The sequence below is a fragment of the Oncorhynchus nerka genome, linkage group LG15 (genome assembly GCF_034236695.1).
Source record: "Oncorhynchus nerka isolate Pitt River linkage group LG15, Oner_Uvic_2.0, whole genome shotgun sequence".
NCBI lineage: Eukaryota > Metazoa > Chordata > Actinopteri > Salmoniformes > Salmonidae > Oncorhynchus > Oncorhynchus nerka.
Window position 1 is genome coordinate 76,578,570 of NC_088410.1, and position 22,795 is coordinate 76,601,364.

The following is a 22,795-nucleotide window of genomic DNA, read 5'->3' on the forward strand; positions in this document are numbered from 1 at the left end:
TATATAGTGTGTTATGGGGCATAACGTGTGCATAGGATACATACTCTATAAAGTAGAGCTCTCCGTTCTCTGTGTAGGCCATCTCCCAGTTGTCAGTTAGAGGTCCCAGGGGGTCCTCTTCTGTGGGAGGATGGCTGAGGTGTATGTGTGTCTGCTGAGAGTCCTCCGTGGTGGATGACAATGTGTTGTTCACACCGTAGGACGGGGCGTTCTCACGCGGGGCGTAGGGGTGCTCGTCAGGTTCACTTGAGTCTCCTGTGGGGGGAGGGTGGCGGGAATGGGAAAACATGTGTAAACAAAATGCACAATGCACACATTCTGTGGCAATGACACTATAGTTTGGTGGCCTTTCGGATACAAGTCCAACGCTCTAACCACTAGGCTAACTGCCGCCCCAGGTATCAGGCTGAGTTTTGACAGATACAAATCTGTCGTTCTGCCCCTGAACAAGGCAGTTAACCCACTGTTCCTAGACCGTCATTGAAAATAACAATTTGTTCTTAACAGACTTGCCTAGTTAAATAAAGGAATAAAAAAATTATATAATATATATATTTTTTAATCCTGTCTAGTAGTTTAGAGGTAAAGGAATCTCTCTCCCTTTCACAAACACACACACTTGGCGAACACTTGACTACTGTTGTTGCGGACTGAGCGAGGCCCCTGATCTGACCTCTTGGGGAGAGTGATGATTAGATTAGTGCTCCTGTTCTCTCTGAGGACATCAAATCCTATTCACACCCCTGGCATCTGGCTAGGCTACAAATACTGGTAACAAATTAACTACTCTTGGTCCAATCTGAAATCAATCCCACATCACCACAAATATTCTCAGACCTGAGTTATGCTGCATTGCTGAAGAGTAGGGGTCAGTTAATATGACCCAATCACAAATAAAATACCAATACCTAAATATTCCAGGAGAGTGGAGGAGAATATATTTTTTTGAAAGCACTGATATTCCAATACAAAAGAGAAAAACTAACAATGTAGTACTCTCATGATATGTAAAAACCAGCAATCACAACATGTAAAAACCAGCAATCACAACATGTAAAAACCAGCAATCACAACATTTAAAAACCAGCCATCACAACATTTAAAAACCAGCAATCACAACATGTAAAAACCAGCAATCACAACATGTAAAAACCAGCAATCGCAACATGTAAAAACCAGCAATCGCAACATTTAAAAACCAGCAATCACAACATGTAAAAACCAGCAATCACAACATTTAAAAACCAGCAATCACAACATTTAAAAACCAGCAATCACAACATGTAAAAACCAGCAATCACAACATTTAAAAACCAGCAATCACAACATTTAAAAACCAGCAATCACAACATGTAAAAACCAGCAATCACAACATTTAAAAACCAGCAATCACAACATTTAAAAACCAGCAATCGCAACATTTAAAAACCAGCAATCGCATCATGTAAAAGTCACATATACGTGACTCATACATGTAGACCGACCTGTGTTCACGAGCCTAGTATTTCTAGAAAAATACTTTTTATCTATTGCAAATACAAAAGAAAACAGTGAGATGTTAGATGAAAACTGATATCAAGAACACACACACAGAACAAAAAAGAAAAACACTTCTACAACACAGTTCTACAAGTAAGAAAATGATCATGCTCCTGTTCACAAGTACATTGAGTGGATACATATTCATTCTCTCAAACAGCACATGTCAAATCATGTTGTATTATTGACCATTAACAACTTAGTTCAGACAGAAACAGACAGAAAGCCACCATACTGTTATCAAACATGAAAGGTACACATTCTGCTATCGCAGCCAGGTGGCACTATTTTTTCTGCTCTCAGATATACAGTGGCGGATGTAGACTGAACAACCAACTAACCACTCACCACACAAAGGACCACTTGTATCCTGCACTCTTTCCCATAGCCCAGCAGTCTCTCCCTCCCTCCCCCCTCTCCCCTACCCCCTGTCTTCCTCCCATTCTCCTTTTCCCTCACCCACTCTCTAACAGTCTTTCCCTCTCCCTCCTCTCTCTCTTACCTGTTAAACTACTGTTCATCTCCGGGAGTTCCTCGTCCTCCTCCAGGTCTACAGGCACTATTCCAGCATTTTGCATCTCATTGTAGGACTTGGTGCGTCGGGGAGTGGAGTGCTGGGAGCCCGGGAGGCTGTCTTGCAAAGCATCACTGGTAATCACTTTCCCACTAGGGGGCTGCCTTGGCGGCTTGGGTGTTCCATAATAGTTACCTAGGCAACAGGAGGACATTAGCATGTTTAGAAAAAAAGGAGGGAAGGAATAAAGAGGAAGGCGGAAGAAGAGGGGGGTATAATCACTGAGTCTTTGTATGCGGATGAGGGGACTAAGAAGGCATGACCACAGAGTTTGGGATTTGTAGTCTAGTGCATTCTATTGGAGGAAGTGAGGAGGCTGTTTGCTTCCTCTGGGTGAGTGGAGCATTGTCTAGGCCCACTGACCAAGCTACAGTGACAGAACAGCCACTTCATTAAATGTGCATGTGAATGAATGGTATTTATGCATGACATGTGTAATGCTCCACAGGTGTTGATTGCGATTCTTCACTATTAAAATATACACAATACTGAAAGTTGCTTGCGAACAATGGCAGACACCTTCCCCTTCTCTCACGTCTTCGACCCCTTTCACACTGAACATAATGCCAGGGTAATGATGACTTTATCCTGTGGGAATGGGATTATACACACAGGGTGTGAATCCCTTGTAGTCTTGACTACTAAATGCAGAAGCCTGTTTAATTAAAAAACTCCTAGTACACTCACCTCCAGAGATATACAGCACACTACACCCACATACAGTAAATACCAAAGTAAACAACTAGTTCAGGATTCAACTGATGACCTGCTGCAAATAGTTACCTTCATATGCTCCTATTTCCAGAAGGGTCCCACTCTGCTCCAAAGCCAGAAAGTCCTCCACAGGCAGGAAGTTGTAATCTATTCCAGGGACCTCTCCGTCACGTGGGGGGCGGGTTGTACCTGAGGAGCCAATAAGAGAGTGGAACGGGTGAGTCAACCAAGAAGATAAGACAATGTTAGGTGATGGTATGGCCAATATTAATGTAGCCTTCCACACAGGAAATGTGGCTAAAATTGGAGTGAGATTAACTCAGATATATGCTCCAATATAAAGCATGTTTAAATAGTCAGTAGCTAGGTTTTCATCCAATTGACAATAGATTTTCATACGAATATTCTAAAATCCGAAATAAAAATGATGTCAATTTTTCCATCAGAGAAATGTTTCCATCATATCTCTGAATCCTGGCTTAGGAAGGCCACCAAAAATTCTGACATTTCCATCCCCAACTACAACATTTTCCACCAAGTTAGAACTGTTGCAATCCACCACGGAGGACTCTGTTGCAATCTACTGCAGAGAGTCTGCAGAGTTCTGTCATGCTATCCAGGTCTGTGCCCAAACAGTTCGAGCTTCAACCTTTCCAGAAATAAGTCTCATTGTTGCCGCTTGTTTTTGACCCACAAGACACCATATGTGAATTAATCGCCCCCCATTTATCTTCAGAGTTTGTACTGTTAGGCGACCCAAACTGGGATATGCTAAACACCCAGGCCGCCCGCCAATCTAAGCTCGATGCCCTCAATCTTCAACAAATTATTATGGAACCTACCAGGTACAACCCCAAATCCATTAACATGGGCACCCTCATCCTGACCAACCAGCCCTCTAAATACTCCTTTGCTGTCTTCAACCAGGATCTCAGTGATCACTGCCTCATTGCCTGCGTCCGTAATGGGTCCGCGGTCAAACGACCACTCCTCATCACTGTCCAACGCTCCCTATAACACATCAGCAAGAAGGCCTTTCTAATCGGCCTGGCCCGGGTATCCTGGAAGGATATTGACTTCATCCCGTCAGTAGAGGATGCCTGGTTATTCTTTCCTCACCATCTTAAATAAGCATGCCCCGTTCAAAAAATGTAGAACCTTGGTTAACTCCAAACCCGACTGCCCTTGACCAGCACAAAAACATCCTGTTGCGTACTGCATTAGCATCGAATAGCCCCCGCGACATGCAACTTTTCAGGGAAGTTAGGAACCAATATACACAGGCAAATAGGAAAGCAAAGACTAGCTTTTTCAAACGGAAATTTTCATCCTGTAGCACAAACTCAAAACATTTCTGGGACACTGTAAAATACATGGAGAATAAGAGCACCTCCTCCCAGCTGCCCACTGCACAGAGGCTAGGAAACACTGTCACCACCGAAAAATCTACAATAATCGAGAATTTCAATAAGCATTTCTCTACGGCTGGCCTTGCTTTCTACCTGGCTACCCCTACCCCGGTCAACAGCTCTGCACCCCCCACAGCAACTTGCCCAAGCCTCCCCCATTTCTCCTTCACCCAAATACAGATAGCTGATGTTCTGAAAGAGCTGAAACATCTGGACCCCTACAAATCAGCTGGGCTAGACAATCTGGACCCTCTCTTTCTAAAATTATCCGCCACAATTGTTGCAACCCCTATTACTAGCCAGTTCAACCTCTCGTATCATCTGAGATCCCCAAAGATTGGAAAACTGCCGCAGTCATCCCCCTCTTCAAAGGGGGAGACACTCCTGACCCAAACTGTTACAGACCTATCTATATCTATCCTATCCTGCCGTTCCAAGGTCTTCAAAAGCCACATTAATAAACAGATCACCGACCATTTTGAATCCCACCGTACCTTCTACGCTATGCAATCTGGTTTCTGAGCTGGTCATGGGTGCACCTCAGCCATACTCAAGGTCCTAAAATATATCATAATAATTTATAATTTTGCACGGCCAATTTTTCAGTTTTTGATTTGTTAAAAAAGTTTGAAATATCCAATAAATGTCGTTCCACTTCATGATTGTGTCCCACTTGTTGATTCTTCACAAAAAAATACAGTTTTATATCTTTATGTTTGAAGCCTGAAATGTGGCAAAAGGTCGCAAAGTTCAAGGGGGCCGAATACTTTCGCAAGGCACTGTATATTTTGCTGGTCACCCCCCAATGCCAACTCCTCCTGTGGCCACCTTTCCTTCCAGTTCTCTGCTGCCAATAATAATAAACAAATTGCAAAAATCACTGAAGCTGGAGACTCATATCTCCCTCACTAACTTTAAGCATCAGCTGTCTGAGCAGCACCAGCAGATCATTGCACCAGTACATAGCCCATCTGTAAATAGCCCACCCAACTACCTCATCCCCATATTGTTGTCTTTTTTGTTTGCTCCTTTGCACCCCAGTATCTCTACTTGCACATTCATCTTCTGCACATCACTCCAGTGTTTAATTGCTAAATTGTAATTATTTCACCACTATGGCCTATTTATTGACTTACCCCCCTAATCTTACTTAATTTCCACACACTGTATATATACTTTTCTATTGTTTTATTGATGGTACGCTTGTTTATTCCATGTGTAACTGTGTTTGTGACGCACTGCTTTGCTTTATCATGGCCAGGTCGCAGTTGTAAATGAGAACTTGTTCTCAACTGGCCTACCTGGTTAAATAAAGGTGACAAAAAATACATTTTTTTACTTGTTGTGGAAAAAAGTCTGTGCACAATGACGTAGTGCACATAAAAATAACTTTTGTAGGTAAATTCCCATGGACCGAATAAAAAATACAAGTTCAATTGGTTTCCATTGCATTTTCAACTCTACTGATGGTTTTGTCACAAATAAAGTGTATTTAGCTAATGTGCCTACTCTGGTAATGGTACCAGTGCTCCAGCTAACAGCTTGCAGATACAGTGCGGTTATAGCATACATCATGAGATTATTGTGGACAAAGGTGCAAGATTATTTACATTTTTCCAAACGGCAGCCAAGCATTGATCATCATGTCACCAGAATAAGAGCCTAAATATTTATTGAAAGGAGCATCAAGCTCATCACCCTGCACTTTCACCCAGGAGCGCAACATTGGTTTTAGAAGTGGGGGGGCATAATTATTCTATATATATTTTTTTATCCAGTCGGATAAACACTCCAAACAGCCTATCAAATTCCAATGATAAAACTGGGTGGGCCAAAAATGCAATCTCAGAATGTGTGGGGTGGGGGGGGGGGGGGGGGCATGACCCCCGGTCCCCAGTGAAAGTTGCACCCCTGCTTTCACCACACTGAAGTACATCATAACTTATTTCATCTGTAGCCTAATAACCTGCATGATTTCCCGAGTCGTAGTGGAAGGACCACACAACATATCATCACGGGACTCCAAGTTTACGTTGATATGATGGTTATTATATCAATATTTGCGAAGAAAAGTGGTTCCACTGCCATTTCTCCTATAATTAATTTTACAGACACAAAAAGATCCCACCTAAAGTTTACTGACAAATGTGCTGTTTCCATCAGGCCTGTTGTGATTTTTTATTAGGCACGTACTTTACTCACATAAAAAGGTTGGATGGAAACCACAGGAGTTGAGGCACCTTAATTCGGGAGAACGGGCTTGTGGTAATGACTGGAGCAGAGTCTGTGGAATGGTATCAAAAACATCAAACATGGTTGCCAGGTGTTTGATACCATTCCATTTGCTCCTTTCCAGCCATTATTATGAGCCGTCCTCCCCTCAGCAGCCTCCACTGATGGAAACCTGGGTAGTGTCATGATTCAAGCATGACACATAGTGAAAAAATAATTAATTTAACAGTGACAATGACCACTTAAATTGGAGGACAAGTTAAAGATGAGTCTTGTTTATTTATGCATTCATTATGAGGTGCTGTAGAAACCCTGTGAGTCTGAGTAACTATGTGGTGAGTGGGGAAAGTGTGTGTGTAGATCAAATCAAATTTTATTGGTCGGGTAACACCATTTTACATAATCCAAAAGTTTTCAGAAATAACAAGAAATTATGACATTTAACATAGAGATGTATGCGAGGGGGACTGTTTGGCAATCAAAGCTGTGAACGGCTTTCCTGTGCGTGCTACTGTACATGTTATTGGATGCTGACAGGGGCCAGTTGGTGGTCAGTATTAAACAGCTCTATGGTGCGTTGGTGACAAGATTATGTAACACTACTATGTTAATTGACGACAGGATGGCAGAGCCAGTCAAACTCAACCCTCGCCCACTATCTCGCTCTTATCTCGCTCCTTCTCTCCATCTCTCTCTGTTTCTGCCTTCTACTCTCCATTACCTAAACAATGTAGTTAAAATACTACTACGACTAAGATATTCTGCTCAAACCAATAATGATTGAGGTAATGCTTTGTCATGGTGGATTAATTAAAATACATACGCTTATGATATTTTCAAGACGTTTTATTTTTTTACGCACATACCATCGGTCTACTCTACATGTTGCTTAGTACACTGTGGTGTCTTTACAAAGATGTCTGTCCACGAGGCAGCAGCTGCTTCCCCTTAAGCAATGGATTGGTAACCAAATCTCTCCTGTTTGTTCTCTTTCTCTTCAGTATGAGAGCAACAGCCTCCACTCCTCTATCGCCCCATCACTGAGCTGATGAGAATATGGCTGCTGGTCAAAATAGCATGGGGAGCTGGGAGAAGGTGCTGGGAAATGCTCCTCACCGCAGCAGCCATTTTAATGACAGCTGTCAAATCAGACCCGTGACGATAACTCACACACCCCACTGCCGTGGTCTCATCACACCACGGTCATGTTCTCAATCACTTCTTCAATATCATCTCCCCTGTAGCCACCGCTACATAGGAGATGTGACTTAACAGCATTGTGTTCTGTTTACAACATAGCTTGTGTACAACATCACTGCAATCATCGATTTAAAATCTCAGGCTGGTCATTGTTGTTCACAACTCCTCCACACTCAGTGCGGGGAAATATTGATGCTCAAGACAAAGTTCATGCTTTGTTTGAGGGTTTATCAGAGAATCTTTGAAGCGTCTCCCATTGCAGACAATACATCTGTAGAGTGTTGATCTTGGTGGAGGCTTCCCCCAGGATGAGTGTTCTACTAAAAAAGCAGACTCAGTAGAGTGCTGTTGACTCATCCCACCAATCACACGGCTCCCCTCGGACACAAACAGGAAGTGTGGGTTGTTATCAGTATTTCCAGGCCAAAAAAAGCCAGCCTCTCAGCCTCGGCCAGATTAGGACACTGTCATTCCTATTGAGTTAATGAATTCCCTGTCCCATACAAAAGCTCAATTGATGTCTGCTATGGAAGAGAGTCCTTCTCAAAGCTCCTCAGAGTATCACTTTAACGAGTAGCGCCACAGCACAGGCCTCATTCGTTCCAGCCTGACCTCACAAACCCAGAGGAACACAAGAGAGAGCACAGAAATAACCGTTACACAGTTAGCATAATCCACGCATCAGGACACAATAAAGCCTTTGAGATTAGATGCAAGCGTTAGCCAAACGTTAACTCATGGCTAGAAGTACTGTTGAGATATGTCGGTGCAATAAGATCATCAGTAAAACAGTAGAAGCTTGACTGATGATAAGGTTTTAAATACTGAGTAGCTGTCCACTCATAATGTACTATTTAGCATGGTAGCACAGTTATTTGTATGCTACAACATTAGAATGTTGTGTTAACCACTGCAGTGACATATATGTCCTCACAAACAGCGTACACTGATGAACCTTTTGTGTATGGAGTAAGATAGTGAAAATCACACACCTAGGCCATCTATACATAAAAATGGAATTGCATTGAGTGTAGTGAGACATTCTGTTCTGTTGCTAAGGACAACCCTGGAATAACAGAATCACTCAGAAGCCAGCCTCAGTCTCCTCTGACATTGAGGGCTTTATTTCCTTATAATGTAGTTGGTACCATTTAAAGGCACAGACAAATGGAAGGCTACAGAGGCACGACAGAGCAGGCCCATATAAGAAACCCGAAATCAAAACAAATCGTTATTGGTCATATACACATATTTAGCAGATGTTACTACGGGTGTAGCAAAATGCTTGTGTTCCTAGCTACAACAGTGCAATAACATGTAACAGTACACACAAATCGAAAATGTAAAATAATGGAATTAAGAAATATTAGGACAAGCAATGTCGGACTCCAGAGTATGTATGGCAGCTTCATTAATTAGTACCCGCAAAACACCCGTCTAAATGTAAACCGTGAAGAGGCGACTCCAGGATGCTGGCTATTTAGGAACGTGTCTCCTTCCTGATCAGTATGACGGCTGCATGGTCCCATGGTGTTCTTACATCAGCTGATATCTCAAAGTGCTGTACACTTTCTTCAACACACTGTCTGTGTGGGTGGACCATTTCAGATTGTCAGTGAAGTGAAGCTTTTCACCTTCTCTGCGGCCCGTTGATGTGGATGTGATCCCTCTGCTGTCTCTTGAAGTCCACGATCAACTCCTTTGTTTTTTTGACATTGAGGTTATTTTCCTGGCACCACCCTACCAGGGCCCACACCTCTTCTCTCAACAATGTTGGTAATCAGGCCTATCACTGATGTGTTGTCTGCAAACTTGATGATTGAGTTGGAGACGTACATGGCCACGCAGTCATGAATGAACAGGGAGTACAGGAGGGGGCTGAGCACGCACCCTTGTGGGGCCCCTGTGTTGAGGATCAGTGTCGTAGAGGTGTTGTTGCCTACCTTCACCACCCGGGGGCGGCCCATCAAGAAGTCCAGGACCCAGTTGCACAGGGAGGGGTTCAGACGCAGGGCCCCGAGCTTAATGATGATCTTGGACGGTAGTATGGTGTTGAAGGCTGAGCTGTAGTCAATTAACAGCATTCTAATCGATTAATGTGAGAACACTGAGGAGAACCAAGCAGGCACACCACCACCACATACATACAGCAGTCCTTGTGTAATAATGTGAATATGGAGACCAGGAGGAAAAGAGGTGTCTGACCTGGTGATTGTTGTGTGAAGAGGAGCGAGAACCCTGATGAAGTGAACAGGAAAACAGGAGGAGACATGGTACAGTATGTTGTGTGACTCAGAGAGAGAGAGAGAAGGGCTTCAGGGAGAGTAGCAGGTCTAGTCTACTATGGTCTGCTTCACTCTCCTCACAGACACCATATACACTGCACTTGATTTCCTCACAGAACTGGAAAAGAGTCTGCTGTTTTTCAGTCTATAAAACACAGACAAACAGAACCCATCAGTTTTTATCCATAACTGAGGGACATGACTAGGAATGCACCATTTAAATCAGCCTTCATATCTTGAGAGTGAGAAAGACAATTAGACATAACCAAATAACTTGACACATTGGGGGGGGGGGGGGTGGACAACCAAAAACAGAGAAAACTAGAATGCCATTTGGCCCTAAACTGAGAGTACACAGTGGCAGAATACGTGAACTTAAGAAAAGCTTGGACTAATAACAGACTCAGTGAGCATAACCTTGCTATTGAGAGGCCAACGTAGGCAGACCTGGCTCTCAAGAGAAGACGGTTATGTGCACACTGCCCACAAAATGAGGTGAAAACTGAGCTGCACTTCCTAACCTCCTGTCAAATGTATGACCATAAAGACACATATTTCCCCCAGATTACACAGACTCACAAAGAATTTGAAAACAAATCAAATTTTGATCAACTCCCATATCTATTAGAAATACCACAGTGTGCCATCACATTTGCAATATTTGTGACTTGTTGCCACAAGAAAAGGGCAACCAGTGAAGAACAAACACCATTGTAAATACAACCCATATTTATTATTTATAATGTCATATCCATATGACATTTGAAATGTCCTTTGAAACTTTTGTGAGTGTAATGTTTAATGTTAATTTTTAATTAATTAATTTAAAAATGTATTATCTATTTCACTTGCTTTGGCAATGTAAAAATATGTTTCCCATGCCAATATAGCACTTTTTTGTCAGTTATATTTGACCGTGCATGGCCTCTCTGTAACCCCATGTAAACCGTCCCCCTCCCTCCCTCCCGTGATCCTTCCATCCCAGCACATGCCCTGCTGCTCTCGGGTGACTGGGCCACCTGTTGACACAGGAGCACGACATGGTACACAGACCAGCCTGTAATGCTTCAAAGGTTAGCTGAGGAAACACTTATCACAATCAGCAGCCACACACACACACACACACACACACACACATACACACACACACCCCCTATACATTGGTAATGTTTCCTCTACAATCACCCCTGACCATGTCACAGCCATCATCATTAACCTGTTTTCACCCCCTGTACATCGGTAATCACCCCTGACCATGTCACAGCCATCATCATTAACCTGTTTTCACCCCCTATACATCGGTAATGTTTCCTCTACAATCACCCCTGACCATGTCACAGCCATCATCATTAACCTGTTTTCACCCCCTATACATTGGTAAGGTTTCCTCTACAATCACCCCTAACCATGTCACAGCCATCATCATTAACCTGTTTTCACCCCCTATACATCGGTAATGTTTCCTCTATAATCACCCCTGACCATGTCACAGCCATCATCATTAACCTGTTTTCACCCCCTGTACATCGGTAATCACCCCTGACCATGTCACAGCCATCATCATTAACCTGTTTTCACCCCCTATACATTGGTAAGGTTTCCTCTACAATCACCCCTGACCATGTCACAGCCATCATCATTAACCTGTTTTCACACCCTGTACATTGGTAAGGTTTCCTCTACAATCACCCCTGACAATGCCACAGCCATGATCATTAACCTGTTTTCACCACCTGTACTTTGGTAAGGTTTCCTCTACAATCACCATGACCATGTCACAGCCATCATCATTAACCTGTTTTCACCCCCTATACATCGGTAATGTTTCCTCTACAATCACCCCTGACCATGTCACAGCCATCATCATTAACCTGTTTTCACCCCCTATACATCGGTAATGTTTCCTCTACAATCACCCCTGACCATGTCACAGCCATCACCATTAACCTGTTTTCACCCCCTATACATTGGTAAGGTTTCCTCTACAATCACCCCTGACCATGTCACAGCCATCATCATTAACCTGTTTTCACCCCCTATACATCGGTAATGTTTCCTCTACAATCACCCCTGACCATGTCACAGCCATCATCATTAACCTGTTTTCACCCCCTATACATCGGTAATGTTTCCTCTACAATCACCCCTGACCATGTCACAGCCATCATCATTAACCTGTTTTCACCCCCTGTACATCGGTAAGGTGTCCTCTACAATCACCCCTGACCATGTCACAGCCATCATCATTAACCTGTTTTCACACCCTGTACATTGGTAATGTTTCCTCTACAATCACCCCTGACCATGTCACAGCCATCACCATTAACCTGTTTTCACCCCCTATACATTGGTAAGGTTTCCTCTACAATCACCCCTGACCATGTCACAGCCTTCATCATTAACCTGTTTTCACCCCCTATACATCGGTAATGTTTCCTCTACAATCACCCCTGACCATGTCACAGCCATCATCATTAACCTGTTTTCACCCCCTATACATCGGTAATGTTTCCTCTACAATCACCCCTGACCATGTCACAGCCATCATCATTAACCTGTTTTCACCCCCTGTACATCGGTAAGGTGTCCTCTACAATCACCCCTGACCATGTCACAGCCATCATCATTAACCTGTTTTCACACCCTGTACATCGGTAATCACCCCTGACCATGTCACAGCCATCATCATTAACCTGTTTTCACCCCCTATACATTGGTAATGTTTCCTCTACAATCACACCTGACCATGTCACAGCCATCACCATTAACCTGTTTTCACCCCCTATACATTGGTAAGGTTTCCTCTACAATCACCCCTGACCATGTCACAGCCATCATCATTAACCGGTTTTCACCCCCTATACATCGGTAATGTTTCCTCTACAATCACCCCTGACCATGTCACAGCCATCATCATTAACCTGTTTTCACCCCCTATACATCGGTAATGTTTCCTCTACAATCACCCCTGACCATGTCACAGCCATCATCATTAACCTGTTTTCACCCCCTGTACATCGGTAATCACCCCTGACCATGTCACAGCCATCATCATTAACCTGTTTTCACCCCCTATACATTGGTAAGGTTTCCTCTACAATCACCCCTGACCATGTCACAGCCATCATCATTAACCTGTTTTCACCCCCTGTACATCGGTAATCACCCCTGACCATGTCACAGCCATCATCATTAACCTGTTTTCACCACCTATACATTGGTTAGGTTTCCTCTACAATCACCCCTGACCATGTCACAGCCATCATCATTAACCTGTTTTCACCCCCTATACATCGGTAATGTTTCCTCTACAATCACCCCTGACCATGTCACAGCCATCATCATTAACCTGTTTTCACCCCCTATACATTGGTAATGTTTCCTCTACAATCATCCCTGACCATGTCACAGCCATCATCATTAACCTGTTTTCACCCCCTATACATTGGTAAGGTTTCCTCTACAATCACCCCTGACCATGTCACAGCCATCATCATTAACCTGTGTTCACCCCCTGTACATCGGTAATCACCGCTGACCATGTCACAGCCATCATCATTAACCTGTTTTCACCCCCTATACATTGGTAAGGTTTCCTCTACAATCACCCCTGACCATGTCACAGCCATCATCATTAACCTGTTTTCACCCCCTATACATCGGTAATGTTTCCTCTACAATCACCCCTGACCATGTCACAGCCATCATCATTAACCTGTTTTCACCCCCTATACATCGGTAATGTTTGCTCTACAATCACCCCTGACCATGTCACAGCCATCATCATTAACCTGTTTTCACCCCCTGTACATCGGTAATCACCCCTGACCATGTCACAGCCATCATCATTAACCTGTTTTCACCCCCTATACATTGGTAAGGTTTCCTCTACAATCACCCCTGACCATGTCACAGCCATCATCATTAACCTGTTTTCACCCCCTATACATTGGTAAGGTTTCCTCTACAATCACCATGACTATGTCACAGCCATCATCATTAACCTGTTTTCACCCCCTATACATCGGTAATGTTTCCTCTACAATCACCCCTGACCATGTCACAGCCATCATCATTAACCTGTTTTCACCCCCTATACATCGGTAATGTTTCCTCTACAATCACCCCTGACCATGTCACAGCCATCATCATTAACCTGTTTTCACCCCCTGTACATCGGTAATCACCCCTGACCATGTCACAGCCATCATCATTAACCTGTTTTCACTCCCTATACATTGGTAAGGTTTCCTCTACAATCACCCCTGACCATGTCACAGCCATCATCATTAACCTGTTTTCACCCCCTATACATTGGTAAGGTTTCCTCTACAATCACCCCTGACCATGTCACAGCCATCACCATTAACCTGTTTTCACCCCCTATACATTGGTAAGGTTTCCTCTACAATCACCATGACCATGTCACAGCCATCATCATTAACCTGTTTTCACCCCCTATACATCGGTAATGTTTCCTCTACAATCACCCCTGACCATGTCACAGCCATCATCATTAACCTGTTTTCACCCCCTATACATCGGTAATGTTTCCTCTACAATCACCCCTGACCATGTCACAGCCATCATCATTAACCTGTTTTCACCCCCTGTACATCGGTAATCACCCCTGACCATTTCACAGCCATCATCATTAACCTGTTTTCACCCCCTATACATTGGTAAGGTTTCCTCTACAATCACCCCTGACCATGTCACAGCCATCATCATTAACCTGTTTTCACCCCCTATACATCGGTAAGGTTTCCTCTACAATCACCCCTGACCATGTCACAGCCATCATCATTAACCTGTTTTCACACCCTGTACATTGGTAAGGTTTCCTCTACAATCACCCCTGACAATGCCACAGCCATGATCATTAACCTGTTTTCACCACCTGTACTTTGGTAAGGTTTCCTCTACAATCACCATGACCATGTCACAGCCATCATCATTAACCTGTTTTCACCCCCTATACATCGGTAATGTTTCCTCTACAATCACCCCTGACCATGTCACAGCCATCATCATTAACCTGTTTTCACCCCCTGTACATCGGTAAGGTGTCCTCTACAATCACCCCTGACCATGTCACAGCCATCATCATTAACCTGTTTTCACACCCTGTACATTGGTAATGTTTCCTCTACAATCACCCCTGACCATGTCACAGCCATCACCATTAACCTGTTTTCACCCCCTATACATTGGTAAGGTTTCCTCTACAATCACCCCTGACCATGTCACAGCCATCATCATTAACCTGTTTTCACCCCCTATACATCGGTAATGTTTCCTCTACAATCACCCCTGACCATGTCACAGCCATCATCATTAACCTGTTTTCACCCCCTATACATCGGTAATGTTTCCTCTACAATCACCCCTGACCATGTCACAGCCATCATCATTAACCTGTTTTCACCCCCTGTACATCGGTAAGGTGTCCTCTACAATCACCCCTGACCATGTCACAGCCATCATCATTAACCTGTTTTCACACCCTGTACATCGGTAATCACCCCTGACCATGTCACAGCCATCATCATTAACCTGTTTTCACCCCCTATACATTGGTAATGTTTCCTCTACAATCACACCTGACCATGTCACAGCCATCACCATTAACCTGTTTTCACCCCCTATACATTGGTAAGGTTTCCTCTACAATCACCCCTGACCATGTCACAGCCATCATCATTAACCGGTTTTCACCCCCTATACATCGGTAATGTTTCCTCTACAATCACCCCTGACCATGTCACAGCCATCATCATTAACCTGTTTTCACCCCCTATACATCGGTAATGTTTCCTCTACAATCACCCCTGACCATGTCACAGCCATCATCATTAACCTGTTTTCACCCCCTATACATTGGTAAGGTTTCCTCTACAATCACCCCTGACCATGTCACAGCCATCATCATTAACCTGTTTTCACCCCCTATACATTGGTAAGGTTTCCTCTACAATCACCCCTGACCATGTCACAGCCATCATCATTAACCTGTTTTCACCCCCTGTACATCGGTAATCACCCCTGACCATGTCACAGCCATCATCATTAACCTGTTTTCACCACCTATACATTGGTTAGGTTTCCTCTACAATCACCCCTGACCATGTCACAGCCATCATCATTAACCTGTTTTCACCCCCTATACATTGGTAAGGTTTCCTCTACAATCACCCCTGACCATGTCACAGCCATCATCATTAACCTGTTTTCACCCCCTATACATCGGTAATGTTTCCTCTACAATCACCCCTGACCATGTCACAGCCATCATCATTAACCTGTTTTCACCCCCTATACATTGGTAATGTTTCCTCTACAATCATCCCTGACCATGTCACAGCCATCATCATTAACCTGTTTTCACCCCCTATACATTGGTAAGGTTTCCTCTACAATCACCCCTGACCATGTCACAGCCATCATCATTAACCTGTGTTCACCCCCTGTACATCGGTAATCACCGCTGACCATGTCACAGCCATCATCATTAACCTGTTTTCACCCCCTATACATTGGTAAGGTTTCCTCTACAATCACCCCTGACCATGTCACAGCCATCATCATTAACCTGTTTTCACCCCCTATACATCGGTAATGTTTCCTCTACAATCACCCCTGACCATGTCACAGCCATCATCATTAACCTGTTTTCACCCCCTATACATCGGTAATGTTTGCTCTACAATCACCCCTGACCATGTCACAGCCATCATCATTAACCTGTTTTCACCCCCTGTACATCGGTAATCACCCCTGACCATGTCACAGCCATCATCATTAACCTGTTTTCACCCCTATACATTGGTAAGGTTTCCTCTACAATCACCCCTGACCATGTCACAGCCATCATCATTAACCTGTTTTCACCCCCTATACATTGGTAAGGTTTCCTCTACAATCACCCCTGACCATGTCACAGCCATCATCATTAACCTGTTTTCACCCCCTGTACATCGGTAATCACCCCTGACCATGTCACAGCCATCATCATTAACCTGTTTTCACCCCCTATACATTGGTAAGGTTTCCTCTACAATCACCCCTGACCATGTCACAGCCATCATCATTAACCTGTTTTCACCCCCTATACATTGGTAAGGTTTCCTCTACAATCACCCCTGACCATGTCACAGCCATCATCATTAACCTGTTTTCACCCCCTATACATCGGTAAGGTTTCCTCTACAATCACCCCTGACCATGTCACAGCCATCATCATTAACCTGTTTTCACCCCCTATACATCGGTAATGTTTCCTCTACAATCACCCCTGACCATGTCACAGCCATCATCATTAACCTGTTTTCACCCCCTATACATTGGTAAGGTTTCCTCTACAATCACCCCTGACCATGTCACAGCCATCATCATTAACCTGTTTTCACACCCTGTACATTGGTAAGGTTTCCTCTACAATCACCCCTGACCATGCCACAGCCATGATCATTAACCTGTTTTCACCACCTGTACTTTGGTAAGGTTTCCTCTACAATCACCATGACCATGTCACAGCCATCATCATTAACCTGTTTTCACCCCCTATACATCGGTAATGTTTCCTCTACAATCACCCCTGACCATGTCACAGCCATCATCATTAACCTGTTTTCACCCCCTGTACATCGGTAATCACCCCTGACCATGTCACAGCCATCATCATTAACCTGTTTTCACCCCCTATACATTGGTAAGGTTTCCTCTACAATCACCCCTGACCATGTCACAGCCATCATCATTAACCTGTTTTCACACCCTGTACATTGGTAAGGTTTCCTCTACAATCACCCCTGACCATGCCACAGCCATGATCATTAACCTGTTTTCACCACCTGTACTTTGGTAAGGTTTCCTCTACAATCACCATGACTATGTCACAGCCATCATCATTAACCTGTTTTCACCCCCTATACATCGGTAATGTTTCCTCTACAATCACCCCTGACCATGTCACAGCCATCATCATTAACCTGTTTTCACCCCCTATACATCGGTAATGTTTCCTCTACAATCACCCCTGACCATGTCACAGCCATCATCATTAACCTGTTTTCACCCCCTGTACATCGGTAATCACCCCTGACCATGTCACAGCCATCATCATTAACCTGTTTTCACTCCCTATACATTGGTAAGGTTTCCTCTACAATCACCCCTGACCATGTCACAGCCATCATCATTAACCTGTTTTCACCCCCTATACATTGGTAAGGTTTCCTCTACAATCACCCCTGACCATGTCACAGCCATCACCATTAACCTGTTTTCACCCCCTATACATTGGTAAGGTTTCCTCTACAATCACCATGACCATGTCACAGCCATCATCATTAACCTGTTTTCACCCCCTATACATCGGTAATGTTTCTTCTACAATCACCCCTGACCATGTCACAGCCATCATCATTAACCTGTTTTCACCCCCTATACATCGGTAATGTTTCCTCTACAATCACCCCTGACCATGTCACAGCCATCATCATTAACCTGTTTTCACCCCCTGTACATCGGTAATCACCCCTGACCATGTCACAGCCATCATCATTAACCTGTTTTCACCCCCTATACATTGGTAAGGTTTCCTCTACAATCACCCCTGACCATGTCACAGCCATCATTATTAACCTGTTTTCACCCCCTATAAATCGGTAAGGTTTCCTCTACAATCACCCCTGACCATGTCACAGCCATCATCATTAACCTGTTTTCACCCCCTGTACATCGGTAATCACCCCTGACCATGTCACAGCCATCATCATTAACCTGTTTTCACCCCCTATACATCGGTAAGGTTTCCTCTACAATCACCCCTGACCATGTCACAGCCATCATCATTAACCTGTTTTCACCCCCTATACATTGGTAAGGTTTCCTCTACAATCACCCCTGACCATGTCACAGCATCATCATTAACCTGTTTTCACCCCCTATACATTGGTAAGGTTTCCTCTACAATCACCCCTGACCATGTCACAGCCATCATCATTAACCTGTTTTCACCCCCTATACATCGGTAATGTTTCCTCTACAATCATCCCTGACCATCTCACAGCCATCATCATTAACCTGTTTTCACCCCCTATACATCTGTAATGTTTCCTCTACAATCACCCCTGACCATGTCACAGCCATCATCATTAACCTGTTTTCACCCCCTATACATCGGTAATGTTTCCTCTACAATCACCCCTGACCATGTCACAGCCATCATCATTAACCTGTTTTCACCCCCTGTACATCGGTAATCACCCCTGACCATGTCACAGCCATCATCATTAACCTGTTTTCACCCCCTATACATTGGTAAGGTTTCCTCTACAATCACCCCTGACCATGTCACAGCCATCATCATTAACCTGTTTTCACCCCCTATAAATCGGTAAGGTTTCCTCTACAATCACCCCTGACCATGTCACAGCCATCATCATTAACCTGTTTTCACCCCCTGTACATCGGTAATCACCCCTGACCATGTCACAGCCATCATCATTAACCTGTTTTCACCCCCTATACATCGGTAAGGTTTCCTCTACAATCACCCCTGACCATGTCACAGCCATCATCATTAACCTGTTTTCACCCCCTATACATCGGTAATGTTTCCTCTACAATCATCCCTGACCATGTCACAGCCATCATCATTAACCTGTTTTCACCCCCTATACATCGGTAATGTTTCCTCTACAATCACCCCTGACCATGTCACAGCCATCATCATTAACCTGTTTTCACACCCTGTACATTGGTAAGGTTTCCTCTACAATCACCCCTGACCATGCCACAGCCATGATCATTAACCTGTTTTCACCACCTGTACTTTGGTAAGGTTCCCTCTACAATCACCATGACCATGTCACAGCCATCATCATTAACCTGTTTTCACCCCCTATACATCGGTAATGTTTCCTCTACAATCACCCCTGACCATGTCACAGCCATCATCATTAACCTGTTTTCACCCCCTATACATCGGTAAGGTTTCCTCTACAATCACCCCTGACCATGTCACAGCCATCATCATTAACCTGTTTTCACCCCCTATACATCGGTAATGTTTCCTCTACAATCACCCCTGACCATGTCACAGCCATCATCATTAACCTGTTTTCACCCCCTGTACATCGGTAATCACCCCTGACCATGTCACAGCCATCATCATTAACCTGTTTTCACCCCTATACATTGGTAAGGTTTCCTCTACAATCACCCCTGACCATGTCACAGCCATCATCATTAACCTGTTTTCACCCCTATACATTGGTAAGGTTTCCTCTACAATCACCCTGACCATGTCACAGCCATCATCATTAACCTGTTTTCACCCCCTGTACATCGGTAATCACCCCTGACCATGTCACAGCCATCATCATTAACCTGTTTTCACCCCTATACATTGGTAAGGTTTCCTCTACAATCACCCCTGACCATGTCACAGCCATCATCATTAACCTGTTTTCACCCCTATACATCGGTAAGGTTTCCTCTACAATCACCCCTGACCATGTCACAGCCATCATCATTAACCTGTTTTCACCCCTATACATTGGTAATGTTTCCTCTACAATCATCCCTGACCATGTCACAGCCATCATCATTAACCTGTTTTCACCCCCTATACATTGGTAAGGTTTCCTCTACAATCACCCTGACCATGTCACAGCCATCATCATTAACCTGTTTTCACCCCTGTACATCGGTAATCACCGCTGACCATGTCACAGCCATCATCATTAACCTGTTTTCACCCCTATACATTGGTAAGGTTTCCTCTACAATCACCCCTAACCATGTCACAGCCATCATCATTAACCTGTTTTCACCCCTATACATCGGTAATGTTTCCTCTACAATCACCCCTGACCATGTCACAGCCATCATCATTAACCTGTTTTCACCCCTATACATCGGTAATGTTTCCTCTACAATCACCCTGACCATGTCACAGCCATCATCATTAACCTGTTTTCACCCCTGTACATCGGTAATCACCCCTGACCATGTCACAGCCATCATCATTAACCTGTTTTCACCCCTATACATTGGTAAGGTTTCCTCTACAATCACCCCTGACCATGTCACAGCCATCATCATTAACCTGTTTTCACCCCTATACATTGGTAAGGTTTCCTCTACAATCACCCCTGACCATGTCACAGCCATCATCATTAACCTGTTTTCACCCCTGTACATCGGTAATCACCCCTGACCATGTCACAGCCATCATCATTAACCTGTTTTCACCCCCTATACATTGGTAAGGTTTCCTCTACAATCACCCCTGACCATGTCACAGCCATCATCATTAACCTGTTTTCACCCCTATACATTGGTAAGGTTTCCTCTACAATCACCCCTGACCATGTCACAGCCATCATCATTAACCTGTTTTCACCCCTATACATTGGTAAGGTTTCCTCTACAATCACCCCTGACCATGTCACAGCCATCATCATTAACCTGTTTTCACCCCTATACATCGGTAATGTTTCCTCTATAATCACCCCTGACCATGTCACAGCCATCATCATTAACCTGTTTTCACCCCTATACATCGGTAATGTTTCCTCTACAATCACCCCTGACCATGTCACAGCCATCATCATTAACCTGTTTTCACCCCCTATACATCGGTAATGTTTCCTCTACAATCACCCCTGACCATGTCACAGCCATCATCATTAACCTGTTTTCACCCCCTGTACATCGGTAATCACCCCTGACCATGTCACAGCCATCATCATTAACCTGTTTTCACTCCCTATACATTGGTAAGGTTTCCTCTACAATCACCCCTGACCATGTCACAGCCATCATCATTAACCTGTTTTCACCCCCTATACATTGGTAAGGTTTCCTCTACAATCACCCCTGACCATGTCACAGCCATCATCATTAACCTGTTTTCACCCCCTATACATTGGTAAGGTGTCCTCTACAATCACCCCTGACCATGTCACAGCCATCATCATTAACCTGTTTTCACCCCCTGTACATCGGTAATCACCCCTGACCATGTCACAGCCATCATTATTAACCTGTTTTCACCCCCTATACATTGGTAATGTTTCCTCTACAATCACCCCTGACAATGTCACAGCCATCACCATTAACCTGTTTTCACCCCCTATACATTGGTAAGGTTTCCTCTACAATCACCATGACCATGTCACAGCCATCATCATTAACCTGTTTTCACCCCCTATACATCGGTAATGTTTCCTCTACAATCACCCCTGACCATGTCACAGCCATCATCATTAACCTGTTTTCACGCCCTGTACATCGGTAATCACCCCTGACCATGTCACAGCCATCATCATTAACCTGTTTTCACCCCCTATACATTGGTAAGGTTTCCTCTACAATCACCCCTGACCATGTCACAGCCATCATCATTAACCTGTTTTCACCCCCTATACATTGGTAAGGTTTCCTCTACAATCACCCCTGACCATGTCACAGCCATCATCAATAACCTGTTTTCACCCCCTGTACATCGGTAATCACCCCTGACCATGTCACAGCCATCATCATTAACCTGTTTTCACCCCCTATACATTGGTAAGGTTTCCTCTACAATCACCCTGACCATGTCACAGCCATCATCATTAACCTGTTTTCACCCCTATACATCGGTAAGGTTTCCTCTACAATCACCCCTGACCATGTCACAGCCATCATCATTAACCTGTTTTCACCCCTGTACATCGGTAATCACCCTGACCATGTCACAGCCATCATCATTAACCTGTTTTCACCCCTATACATCGGTAAGGTTTCCTCTACAATCACCCCTGACCATGTCACAGCCATCATCATTA

General features: G+C 44.0%; 1 protein-coding gene across 9 annotated transcripts in view; it reads right to left on the reverse strand.

The window, feature by feature from the left end:
• LOC115143320 (membrane-associated guanylate kinase, WW and PDZ domain-containing protein 1-like) overlaps positions 1 to 22,795 on the reverse strand; it is a 226,486-nt gene that overhangs the window by 63,168 nt on the left and 140,523 nt on the right. For all 9 annotated transcript variants that reach the window (XM_029683607.2, XM_029683605.2, XM_029683603.2 and 6 more), the window contains exons 3-5: positions 2,897 to 3,016; positions 2,042 to 2,248; positions 45 to 255 (exon numbers count right to left, since the gene is read on the reverse strand). In XM_029683607.2, coding sequence (XP_029539467.2) covers positions 45 to 255; positions 2,042 to 2,248; positions 2,897 to 3,016 — 538 coding nt within the window. The remainder of the gene's footprint in view (positions 1 to 44; positions 256 to 2,041; positions 2,249 to 2,896; positions 3,017 to 22,795) is intronic.